General features: G+C 50.2%; 1 protein-coding gene across 1 annotated transcript in view; it reads left to right on the top strand.

The window, feature by feature from the left end:
• DGCR2 (DiGeorge syndrome critical region gene 2) overlaps nucleotides 1–12,647 on the top strand; it is a 48,511-nt gene that overhangs the window by 28,248 nt on the left and 7,616 nt on the right. The window contains exons 4-7 of the mRNA XM_005875588.2: nucleotides 1,205–1,415; nucleotides 3,353–3,429; nucleotides 5,944–6,120; nucleotides 8,585–8,788. Of these exons, the coding sequence (XP_005875650.2) occupies nucleotides 1,205–1,415; nucleotides 3,353–3,429; nucleotides 5,944–6,120; nucleotides 8,585–8,788 (669 nt within the window). The remainder of the gene's footprint in view (nucleotides 1–1,204; nucleotides 1,416–3,352; nucleotides 3,430–5,943; nucleotides 6,121–8,584; nucleotides 8,789–12,647) is intronic.

The raw sequence follows: 12,647 nt of genomic DNA, 5'->3' as shown, positions 1-12,647 counted from the left end.
TTATTATTATTGATTTCAGAGAGGAAGGGAGAGGGAGAAAGATAGAAACATCAATGATAATAGAGAATTATTAACCAGCTGCCTCCTACATGCCCCCTACTGGGGATTGAGCCCGCAGCCCGGGCATGTGCCCTTGACCAGAATCGAACCTGGGACCCTTTGGTCTGCAGGCTAATGCTCTATCCACTGAACCAAACCAGCTAGGGCCCATCAGTGTACTTTTGAAGGGAGAGGGAGAAAGATAGAAACATCAATGATAATAGAGAATTATTAACCAGCTGCCTCCTACATGCCCCCTACTGGGGATTGAGCCCGCAGCCCGGGCATGTGCCCTTGACCAGAATCGAACCTGGGACCCTTTGGTCTGCAGGCTAATGCTCTATCCACTGAACCAAACCAGCTAGGGCCCATCAGTGTACTTTTAGTTAGGAGTTAGGTACCCTGGCATTTGAAGGTTATACATCCTGTAGAACAGGTCATTGCCCTTACCCAAGGCCAGCCTTGCCACCCTCAGGGTGGGTCCACCTGGCAAGAAGATATCTGGCCCATCTCATCTAGCTGAGACTCTGACTTCAACTGGCTACTTGGCTTTTGCCCACTATGGAACCACCTGGGCCTCATTTTCTCATCTGTAGAAGGCAGGAGTTGCTCCCACAACCTCAGTGCCCTTCCAGCTATGATCTCCTGAGCTTCTGTTTTAGGGGAATGCTAGCCAGCACCTATGTGAACAGAGAACCAATGAGTAGGCTCAAGAAGCTGTGGGCTTGCTGGCAGGGTGACCAAAAGAGCCAGCATTTGGGCAGTGAGGACAAAGTGGGCAGGGAACCTCCTTGCTCACTCCTACCAGGCCTTGCAGTGAGCTGGTGTGGGCAGTTCTGCCATCTGGTCAACCAGACTTATTCAGAGAATGAAATCCACTTTATCCAAAGAATCCAGCAGTCAGTCTTTACTGCCAAGTAAATTAAAGACCTTATACAAATGGGAAGACTCACCACTGAATATACTTGTACTTTAGGTTGCATCTGTATTGTAGAGAAACTTGAGTATGCCACAAAGTATGTGGTCCTTAGGGGCAGAAATTTTCCTCTTGAGCTTCAGTTCCCCCATTTCTCTAGGGTGATTTCTGAGCAACATATAATTTTGTTTTGGAGTGAGGATCCTAATTTGGGGGGACAACTCCCCTTCTGTCCTTCATGTTTCCTAGGGAAGTGTCCGACAGGGTGGCACCACTATGAAGGCACGGCCAGCTGCTACAGGGTCTACCTGAGTGGAGAGAACTACTGGGACGCTGCACAGACCTGCCAGCGCGTCAATGGCTCCCTTGCCACCTTCTCCACCGACCAGGAGCTGCGTTTCGTCCTGTCCCAAGAATGGGACCAGCCAGAGCGGAGTTTCGCTTGGCAGGACCAGCACAAGTGAGTACTGGGTGGGAACCCAGGGGCCAGAGTTCAGGCCAGTGCCCACCAAGCACATGGCCTCTTGGCCGCCGTGGCAGTCCTAAGGCATAGCCAGCAGCTGGCATTTTTGGGAAGAGCAGCTCCACCCACTGGAAATGGAGATTCAGTGGTTTAAAATGGGCATTGAGGGGGGGGGGGGGGGGGGATCTTGGAAGGGCAGAGATGGGTTGCCACCTTGGGCCAGTCTTTTTTGTTGGTCCTCTGTAGGTTCAGCTGCATCTGCTGACCTGTTAGGGGACCCAGCCTGTGTCAGGAGGGGCTGCTCAGTGTGGGCTTTTCTAGGCCCAGCACAAGGGGTGCACAGGTGGGTGGTAGTTCCTTCCAAGAAAACGGGCTTTGCCAGGCCCGCTGCTCAGTGCTTTCAATGGGCTCGATCACTCAGTCCTCCCAGAAACCACAGGAGACCAGTGGGCAAGAAGACTGAGGCCCAGGTGGACAAGCATGTGACCACAGGCACACACTAGCTGTGGGGTGTGTCTGGGTTCCAGCCCATGCAGTCTAACTCCAGAACCTGGCTCCTGACCCCAGGCTCTGTAGCACTGAAGAGAAAGTGTGGGAACTGGCCAACTGCCAGCATCTCCCAGGCCCCCGGGTTGTGGGGGCAGGCGTGTGCTATGACCTGTGGTGTGTGGCTTCATGCTGCCCCATCCACACTGCTGGGGGCAAGAGTGTGAATTGCAGAGCTTGCCAGACTGCCAGTACTCCCTCCCAGCAATGGCACAAACTGCCATATAAACAAGAGGACCATGTCAAGTGGACAGAGAGCCTTTATTCTAAGACCTGAGCTGGGTTTTGGGCTCTACCATCATATCCCGTGACATTGGCAAATCATGATACCATGCTGTTTTTTCTTCTGCAGCTACCAAGTGAGAAAAATAATTCCTAGTTCACAGGGTGGTTGTAAGTTCATGGAAAAGCGAGAGGGTTCAGTCCAGTAGGTAGGGAAGCACCCTGTCTCCTTCAGGTGGGCGTGTGCATGGCAGTAGGCTGGAGGGGCAGAGTGGCACAATGCCATGGCTCCCCCAGTGGTGGGACTTGCGGAAGGCATCTCCAGGGCTGGACTGGAAGGCTTGGATGAGGGGCACACACTCAACAAGTGGCTGTGGCAGTCGACCAGGTTCACGTGCACCGCCCCCTCAGTGCTGTGACTTGTGTTCTGGGCAGGCCTGGGCGAGCTGGCTCTGAGCACGTGACCAAGCTGGAGGCTGTGAGCATGCTTTTACCCACCCCTGCAGTGTATACTTACTGGTGTTTGGTTTTTATTGAGATTAATTCACATGCCATAAAATTCACTCCTTTAAAGTACTGTTCTGTGCCTGGTGGTCTGTGAGGTCCGAAAGGTTGGCGACCGCTGCTTTAGTGTATTCACAGGGCTCTATGTCCATCGCAGATAAGGTTGGTCTTGCTTAGAATTTGAAAGGCTTTTTGTGTTTTTGTTTTGTTTTTAATATATTTTTTATTGATTTCAGAGAGGAAGGGAGAGGGAGAGAGAGATAGAAGCATCAGTGATGAGAGAGAATCATTGATTGGCTGCCTCCTGCACCCACCCAACACCGGGGCATGACCCTGACCGGGAATCAAACTGTGTCCACTGGTTTATAGGTCGACGCTCAACCACTGAGCCACACTGGCCGGGCTGAAAGCTTTCTTGGATCAATAAGACAGTCTTGGAAGGAGTCACTCAAGATAAAACTTTTTCTGACCTGTGAATTTATTCTTTAGAATTTTAATGTATTTTATTAAAAGTAAGTATTTAAAAACTTTAAAAAGTCATTAGCATTTTAGAGTCTCAGTACTTTAATGGTCAGTGTAACTATTAAAATACACTCATGCACAATCAATGGCTGCTTTCCTGCTGCCATGCTAAGGTTCCTTGCATTTCTGCCCTCTCGCAGGTTGTGGGTTGGCTACCAGTATGTCGTCACCAGCCGGAACAGCTCCTTAGAAGGCCACTGGGAGGTAGCATTCAAAGGTAAACCTTTCTGGGCCCTGGCCGGGTAGTTCAGTTGGTTAGAGTGTTGTCCCAAAATGCCAAGGTTGCAGGTCTGGTCCTCAATCAAGACATAAGTATCAACCAGTGAATCCATAAATAAGTAGAATAATTTGATGTTTCTCTCCCTTTTTCTCTCTAAAAATCAGTAAATTTAAATAAAAAGGAAAAAGGGTAAGCCTCTTCTGAAAAGAGTTGTTGAGTATGAAATGGAGGTATACCATCCTGAACAGGGTATATTACTAGGATCTCCTCTCCTTCCCCCACCCCCTATCATCAATGGTGCCTAGCCTGTTAGGGGTACCTGATACAGGGGACATGGAGAGGAATGGGCCCAGGGAGGGCTCTGGTGACCAGCAGGCCCTCTTCCAGGCTGGGGTCTTTTCTGGAACACATGGTTGCTTCTTACTTGGCCAGATTTTTAGACTCACCGTCCTCCTTTTACAGGTAAGGACTTTAATTAGGGCATAAAAATGAGCATACAAAGTGTGCAGCTGGCATGAGTCAGGGAGGGAAGTTCAAGCTTTCTAGGACAGAGAAGTTCGGAAATCCAAAACTTGAAGGAAAGCTGTCAGGCAGATAGAATTAAAATAGAGGAGTTTGCTGGAGCCAGAGACATAGGGATCCTCTCTGACTCCTCTCATACTTCACCCCCTTTCAAACGTGTCCAAAATCTCATCACTTGTTGTCAGATTGCAGCCACCAGATCTGCCATTAGTCACCTAAATTACTGCAGCCACCGCTGCCAGCCTGGTCTCCTTGCTCCCACCCCCACCCAGCCCAGTCTCCTCACATGGTTGTGCGAGAGTCCTCTACTCCTCTGCCCCAGCTGTTTATGACTCTCCTCCCACAAAGACACTGTCCTCACTGAGGCCTGGAGTGCCCTTTCCCTCTGCCATCCCCTTCCACCACTCTCCTGGCCCTCCTTTTCAGCCACAAGGATGCCTGCTCTTCTCACCTTCTCTTCCCTTGGGTCACCCTTGTTCCCATTGAAGCCCTCCCCGGGCCACTGCTTCCTGGCTCAGGCTTATGCCAGTGTAGGGCAGGAGAAGGCAGTGTAGCCAGGCTGGCCCTGGCTAGTGTCTGGGACCGGCTTGGGGATTAAATGGAGCCTGCTGTGCCAGGCTGCCTAGATGGCACAAACAGGGATTTACGGTGAACACCTGCTTCCCTGGCAAGTCTGGAATTGCGGTGGACCGGAGGTCAGCACCCAGGCTTTACTTAGCAGAAATGTATTGCAGGGCTGCTGGCAGTGGCCCACTCCATGGCACCTTCCTGCTTGGAGGATGAGGAAGCCTGGCCTGGATTATTCCAGACTCCACCTGAACTGTCCCTCCCTTGCTGCTGGTGTATCTTGTTGCATCGCTGTAATAAATCTTAGCCATGACTATGGCTAGATGCAGGGTCCCTTGAGTCCCAGCAAAACAGTGAGCCTGTGGGTGGCGAGAGACCCACTGAACCCAAGCAGTCAGAAATGTCAGTGTAGCCCTCTTCCTCCATTCTCTGTTCTGAGGCTTGCCTTCACCTCTGTGCTGCAGCTTTCTTTTTGCTATAGCAGCCATGACCCTCCGACATGTGTACTTCACTTACACTGTTGTTCAGAATCTGTCTTCACTGTTTACTACCCGCCCCCCCTCAAATGTCAGCTCCAAAAGGCAAGTAGTTGTTGCACAGTGTCACCTGAGTGCCTGTTTACAGGAGTAGGGCTTGCTAATATTTGTTATATCTGAGGGAGAATAATCAGGAGACTGTGCTAGATTCATGGGACTTAGAAAAGAGGCTTAGAGGTTCATGGCCCCCTCCCTAACACCCCTGCACCCCCACCCTGGGGTGCAGTGGTAGCGTGGTTTTTGATCGCCTGATTTCCAACTTGAAATGTAATAGCTGAGTGGATTACAGACAGTCTCTCTGGAGCTGGGAGTGGGTCCCAGGGAGCCTTCCAGGAGTTCACCAGGCCAACTGGTGCTCCTAGTGGGTGTAGGGGCCACGTTTCTGCCTAAATTATGCATTCATGGCAGAAGCAATGGGCTCCTTCTTGAGTCCTCTATCAGTTAAAACTCTATTGTAAAGGAGAACTTTCCCCTCCCCTATTTATTTATTTGTTCATTTTATCCATATGAACTTACACATTTTCATTATTGTCTTATAACCCATTGCTTCACTCTTCATGTTGTTGTTCTGCCTTTAAACATCCCCATCTTAGTATGGTCCTCCTCTGGCGCTCAGCCCAGTAGGGTTTGTTCGTGTGCTTGCCTCCCTGGCCTACGGAGCATGGCCCCCATCGCCCAGTGCTGAAACCTGCTCTCCGTGGAGCTAAGGGAGGTTGTGAATTAATGCCATAACTGCAGCACAGCTCCATTTGGTGGTTCATGAGCTCTTTGATCGATGGTTCACTTTAGGGCAGGCCTCGGTCGCTGTGAAGACTGCACATGGTTGGGATGTGACATTGTTGACATTATGTTGTAATGGTCAGCCTTCCCTTTTGTCTCCCTATAGGTTCCTCAGAGGTTTTCCTACCCCCAGACCCCATCTTTGCCTCGGCCATGTCTGAAAGTGACAATGTGTTCTGCGCCCAGCTGCAATGCTTCCACTTCCCCACTCTCCGCAACCATGACCTGCACAGCTGGCATGCGGAGAACTGCTACGAGAAGTCTTCGTTTCTCTGTAAAAGAAGTAAGCCACCTTGAACTTGACTCCTTTAGTGAGCTGGAAAGAATGTGCTTCTTGTGAGAATGTGGCTTTCTAATTTCTGGACCTTGATTGATGTCAACTGTGAGTGGACTTACCCATTTTATAGTAGGCAGCAGGCACGCTGTGCCTGACTCACACCTTACTCTGAAGGTGCACAGGTGCCTTGGGGATGAGGGCTAGAGCCTAGGCTGGGACCCAGGGCTGGTATGAGCCTGACTGGCCTGCTACTTAGTTCTGTGACCTAGGCAGCAATGGCCATTTCTGGCCCTCGTTTCTCTTTTCCCAGGATAGAGGTGATAAATCCTTCCCTCCCCACCTGGATGTTAGTAAACTAAATGAGAATGGTGACAGGACTTGCCAGATACTGTGGTGTCTAGGTGCCTCTGACTCCTTTGCTCACCTCCCCCTCCTCTCCTGGGGTCTTTGTGAGACCCCTCACTCTGCTTCTCTGTCCTGTCTGGACCGCTTCCCCTCTTCAGCTGGTCCCTATGCCAGTTCTCTCACCCACATTCCACATCAAGGTCCAAATATTTTCCAGCTTTGGGGGCTAGCAGTGTGGTCGGGCTGACCGAAGGCAGGGCTCCCTTGCCTCACCCAGTCCCCTCTGCCATGAATGGAGGATGGAATCGTGCCCAGATGCAACCTGGGAGGCAAGGGCAGGTCATCATTCAGTTTCTGTCTGCTTAGAGATTTTCCTGTTATTGATTTCTAGTTTGATTTCATTATGGTCAGAGAATAACTTCTATGTGATAAGTTATTTAAATTTGTTGAGATATATTTTATGCCTCCAGGTTACTGTCTGTCTTGGTGAATGTTCCATGGATGCTTCAGAAAAATGTGGCTTCTGCTGTTGGGTGGGGAGTGAAAGAGTGAGAGCAAGTGTGTGTGAGTGTGTGTGTATTAGATTCTATTGATTGACTGTGGTGTTCAAATATTCTATATCTTTGCCAACATTCTGTCTAGGAGTTCTATCAATTGTTGAGAGGGAAGTGTTGAAGTCCACAAGTAGAATTGTGAAATTGTCTATTTCTCCTTTGAGTTCTATTGGTTTTTATTTCACAAGCTGTCCTTTTGACATGTTCCTATCATTCAGGTTAATTTTGTACTCTGTGGAATTAGCCTTTTCTCCAAGGGGAGGACCTATGCACTTATTATGCTCATTGCTTTTACATCTCAGTGGACAGAGCTAAGATGTGTGTGTGTGTGCATGCATGCGTGTGCACGTGTGTGTATACATATGTCTTGGGTACAGATTTTTCATATTGATTTAGTTCCTTTAATGATTAAAGAAATCATTTAAATGTATTCAAGTGTTCTAGTTATATTTTAGTTTGTTTTGGTAAATCATATTCATCTAGGGCAGTGGTTCTCAACCTTCTGGCCCTTTACAGTTCCTCATGTTGTGACCCAACCATAAAATTATTTTCGTTGCTACTTCATAACTGTAATATTGCTACTGTTATGAATCGTAATGTAAATATCTGATATGCAGAATGGTCTTAGGCGACCCCTGTGAAAGGGTCGTTAGACCGCCAAAGGGGTCGCCACCCACAGGTTGAGAACCGCTGATCTAGGGCATTGCCCATGCAATATAAAATTTCTAACTCATTGCTACAAACTTATGTTAGCATTCTCTTTGCATTTTTGAGGCATTTATATGCCTATCATTATGACCTCCTTTTGACTTATTATTTATACTTCCTTCCGTATTGCTCAGTCTTTTTTTTTTTTTTTTTTTAATATTTTTTTAATTTTTTTCACAGAGAGGAAGGGAGAGGGATAGAGAGAAACATCGATGCGAGAGAAACATCGATCAGCTGCCTCCTGCACACTCCCTACTGGGGATATGCCCGCAACCAAGGTATATTCTCTTGACCGGAATCGAACCTTGGACCCTTCAGTCGGCAGGGTGACGCTCTATCCACTGAGCCAAACCAGCTAGGGCTTAGGTATTGTAAAAGCAGACACTTCCATGGGCTTTCCCCTGGAATCTGGCACTCTCCTCTGTTCTAGCTGTCTAGGTTTGCAGCTAGGTGTGCCCTGGCCAGGTGCGCTTTGTCCTAACAGAGTGCTGTAGTGACCTATTTTTTTTTTTAATATATTTTATTGATTTTTTACAGAGAGGAAGGGAGAGGGATAGAGAGTTAGAAACATCGATGCAAGAGAAACATTGATCGGCTGCCTCCTACACACCCCCTACTGGGGATGTGCCCGCAACCAGGGTACATGCCCTTGACCAGAATTGAACCTGAGACCCTTCAGTCTGCAGGCCGACGCTCTATCCACTGAGCCAAACCAGTCAGAGCTGTAGTGACCTCTCTTGAACAGTACTCACAGGAAGTGGTTCTCAGGTTGATCTTGCCAACTCCTCTGTTGTTGTTTGTGGGGAGACTCGGAGCTGGTTCTGCTGGTAACATACATTTGTGTTTGTGTGTGTCTGTTGCAGGTCAGACATGTGTTGACATCAAGGACAATGTGGTGGATGAAGGGCTCTACTTCACCCCCAAAGGAAATGACCCATGCCTGAGCTGCACCTGCCATGGAGGGGAGCCAGAGATGTGCGTGGCTGCCCTCTGCGAACGGCCCCAGGGCTGTCAGCAGTATCGCAAGGACCCCAAGGAGTGCTGCAAGTTCATGTGTCTGGACCCAGGTGAGACTGATGCTGGGTCACAAGTCAGCTTCCCCATTCAAGGCCAGAGGCTACATGGCCCGTTACTTCCTCAGTGGCAGGGGCTTGTGAGAGGTGAGAGTCCACAACACATGGCATAGCAGCGATGGCAGCATTTGCCCACAGAGCTGTCTCACAGGCTTTGATGGGCAAATACTCTAATGAACATGTGTGTCTCACACAACCTGGCCTCCTCTAACTGCTATCTCTCAGGTTGGCTCATTTTAGCTCTTGGGTTACAAGTATTCACTGAAGAACTTGAACTTGAGTGTGGCTGTATGTTCACAAATCAACTGTAATTGATGACTTCAGAACTATCTCCTCTCCTTTTAAGACTAAGAGCAAGACTTCCAACTTATATCCCAGTTTGAGCTCTTCCTGTTTTCTGACTGTGGTGATGTGGTGGGTAGTGACAGTTTTCATTACTTAACAGTAATCAATTTTTGCTGTTAGAATCTTTAAGAAAAAGATTAAATATAAAACTCCTCACTAGGTGGCGCTTTGCAGGTGGACACTATGCAACCGTGTGATCTCTGGGTGATATTTCTTCCACTTTAAAAAAAGACCAGCAGGTGGGGCTCCTGCTCTGTAAGACCATTAAGACATTAAAGTTCATATAATATACTGGATGGTTCACCACACCAGTGCAGTTGAAGTCTCTGTATGAATTCACAATCTCAGGAGAAATGTAAACAGAAAGCATAAATTTGTTTTCTGTCTTGGCTGCCACAGTACGAGAGTGACGTGGGCAGAGACTTGTGAAAGGCCCTGGACTCAGAGGCCCAGAAAAGCAGCTTGGTGGGCGCAGTAGCTCTCCATCCCCTGGGCCCCCATGGATGAAAGGCTGGTTCACCTAGTGCTAGTGGGAACTGGAGCTGGCACATGAGAGCCACAACAGCAAGTGTTCCAGAGAGCTGTCTGTGTTGCAGAGAGTTGTCAGGAAGGCTGCTGGCAAGAGGGCAGATCAGTGTCAGAAGCTACTTAAGGCTCAGCAAAAGGGGCTACTGTGGCCCGTATCCCATCAAAGGTGCACAGTTGGCTGTGGAGAGTGCAGACACCATGTATGACCAGTTGTAGGTATACAAGAATGACCAGTCTGTGGGCTGAGTGGCTTGTGAAGCCAGCCCAGCCCTGAAGACTTCTCAGGAGACCAGGGCCCTCAGGACATCTGGGTAGTCCCAGAGCTACTGCAGGCCACTCCTGTGTAGCCAGAACAGCATAGCCAGGGCCTTTCCCTGCCCCTTGCCTCAGCCTTGCTTCTGCAGGCTCCTGACAGCCTTCCAGGTCAAGTGCCTTCTCCTGGGAAGTGTCCACACTTCCCCAAGGATAGAGGTACTGCCACCAAAACTGGAGATGCTTGGAAAGTGTCCCTTTTAACAAGGCAAGAGTGTCTGCTCTCACACTCTGTTCAGGGTTGTATAGGGTATCAGGGCACATGCCCAGTTGTGGGCTTGATCCCCAGTAGGGGATGTGTAGGACGCAGCCGATCAGTGATTCTCTCTCATCACTGATGTTTCTTTCTCTATCTCTCCCTTCCTCACTAAAAACAATTAAAAAATATATTTTTAAATAAAATACATACTTAGAATAATAATAATAATAATGCTAGGCTGGCCTGGTCAGTGTGGCTTAGTTGGTTGAGTGTCGTACCATGCACCCAGGAGTTGGGGACTGGGCATTGGCAGTCGTGGGGATAGGGCTGGCACAGAGCCAACGGCTGGGCTGTAAAGACGTGCACATGTGGTAAGCGAAGAGACACCACCGTGGCATTCTCTCATGTTCTGAGGCAGCTTTGTGGCGTGGGAAGCAAGCATTGGCTTGGTGATGTTGGGCCAGTTACCTGAGTGTGTTCCTCCCAGGGCTGTGCAACAAAGAAGGGATTGCAGGAGCCTTGCCCATTGCCTGGCCTGCCCCTGCCTCAGTTCCCATTCAGGGCACATACCTGGGTTGCTGGCTAGATCCCCAATAAGGGAGGTGCAGGAGACAGCCAAACGATGTTTCTCTCTCATCGATGTTTCTGTCTCACTCTCACTCTCCTTCCCTCTCTCTCTGAAGTTAGTAAAAACAAATTTTTAAAAAAGAATGCTAGGATGGAGGGTGAGGCCAGCGCCCTCCACGGAGATGTTGCCTGGGCCCTGAGACCCCACTGCCTCTGCCCAAAGATTTTGGGTACAGTCCAGACTCCAGCTCTGCTGAAACTGTTGTGGAACACCAGGTCCTCCATCATGGAGCTGGCGAACAGCAGGGACATGACCTCAGCCTCGCTTAAGCAGGGACTATGGCCCAGGGTAGAGATGATCAGGGTGAGCAGATCAGCCGCTCATCTCAGGTTTATCCCTGTGTGAGGACTTGCTCCCAGTGTGTCTCTCCTTCCTGTCCTCTAGATCAGTGGTCGCCAACTGGTGGTCCGTGAGGTCCGAAAGATTGGCAACTGCTGTTTTAAGGAAACCTTTGGAGCAGTGGTCGCCAACTGGTGGTCCACCGACCACTGGTGGTCCATGAGGTCCGAAAGATTGGCGACTGCTGCTCTAGATCACGAGTGCCAAAATCGAGCCTTTGGCACTGCTGAACACACTTTGATGTATCCAGGGTTCCCCACCAACAGAGAGGGTTAGTAGAAGTAGGGTATGGGGAGGTCAAGAATTAGAACAGCCACTGATGGACAAGAGAAGGGGAGGGGCTGTAAACAGGGATTCTGAGGGCCCAGTAGAGGCCACATCCTCACTCTCCTCCCTGATCACGGGCCTCCACGTTGAGCACTGCTGGGTATTGGAGAGGAGCAAAGAACTCTGGGAGCACCCTGATGGGGCTGGAGCCCAGGTCTGAACTGGGGCCAGGCACATTGCCCCACTGAGCCTCAGTTCCCTCTGTATAGGGACATTTCTCCTCCTCTGTAGGGTTGTGAGAAATGAGGGAGGTGCTGGGTGCTGCGGTTTCCTGCCCTTGCTCTCTGAAGCAGTCTGGCTTAGACCATGAGTGTGGGCCTCCTGCTAGGAGAAGGAATCAGCAAATGCCCGTGGACATAAGGCAACTTAGAGAGTGCGGCTCACCCTCAGTCCAATTTGCCTGCAGTCCTGTTCTGTTTGGCACCTCCTATCAAGCTCCTGTGTGGCTTCCAGGAGCTCACACCCAGCAATACAGATGAGTGGGCACGCGGGCCTCTGGGGAAGACTGAGGGAGGCACAAGCCCCCTCTCCTGACCAGGGAGATGGGCTCCCATGACACCTGATGCAAGCGGGGGGAGCGGGGGCGGGTTGCATTGCCCATCTCATATGAAAAAACTTTTCCTGGTCATGAGCTGCTTCTCTCCTGTGGTGTTATTATAGTACTAGTGACCCAGTGCACAGATTCATGCACATTGAAATGGTATTAATTAGAAGGTGGCTGGTGGGGTGGGACTGGGTGAGACAGGCTGGACACGCCCTGGAGCCAACCTCCCGCGGTCCCTCCCCAGCGTCTGCGGAGTAAGTGGGGTCCCTCTGACAGGTGGGGTCCCTCGGCCTGGCCTGTGGGGATCGGGCTGAAACCGGCTCTCCAACATCCCCCAAGGGGTTCCAGAGTGCGAGAGGGCACTCTGCAAAGTTGCTGTCGTACAGGGTGTGGAACGCAAACGCAAGTGTGCAGTAAACCAGATTCGGGGCCAACAGTGCCTCAGCAACAACATAACCCACGGCCGAAGGTGGAATCACACGGCCCCGCGAGGAATCAGGTTCCCTCCTTTCTGGTTTCGGGGTGCGTCACCCAAGAACCGCCGCTGCCAGGTCACTGCAGCTTGGCAGCTCCTGCATTGAGTGTCTGCCCCCTGGTGGTCATTGTGTGTCATAGCAATGGTTGGATGGTT

The sequence above is a fragment of the Myotis brandtii genome, unplaced genomic scaffold (genome assembly GCF_000412655.1).
Source record: "Myotis brandtii unplaced genomic scaffold, ASM41265v1 scaffold463, whole genome shotgun sequence".
Classification (NCBI taxonomy): domain Eukaryota; kingdom Metazoa; phylum Chordata; class Mammalia; order Chiroptera; family Vespertilionidae; genus Myotis; species Myotis brandtii.
This window is presented reverse-complemented; position numbering and strand designations above follow the sequence as displayed.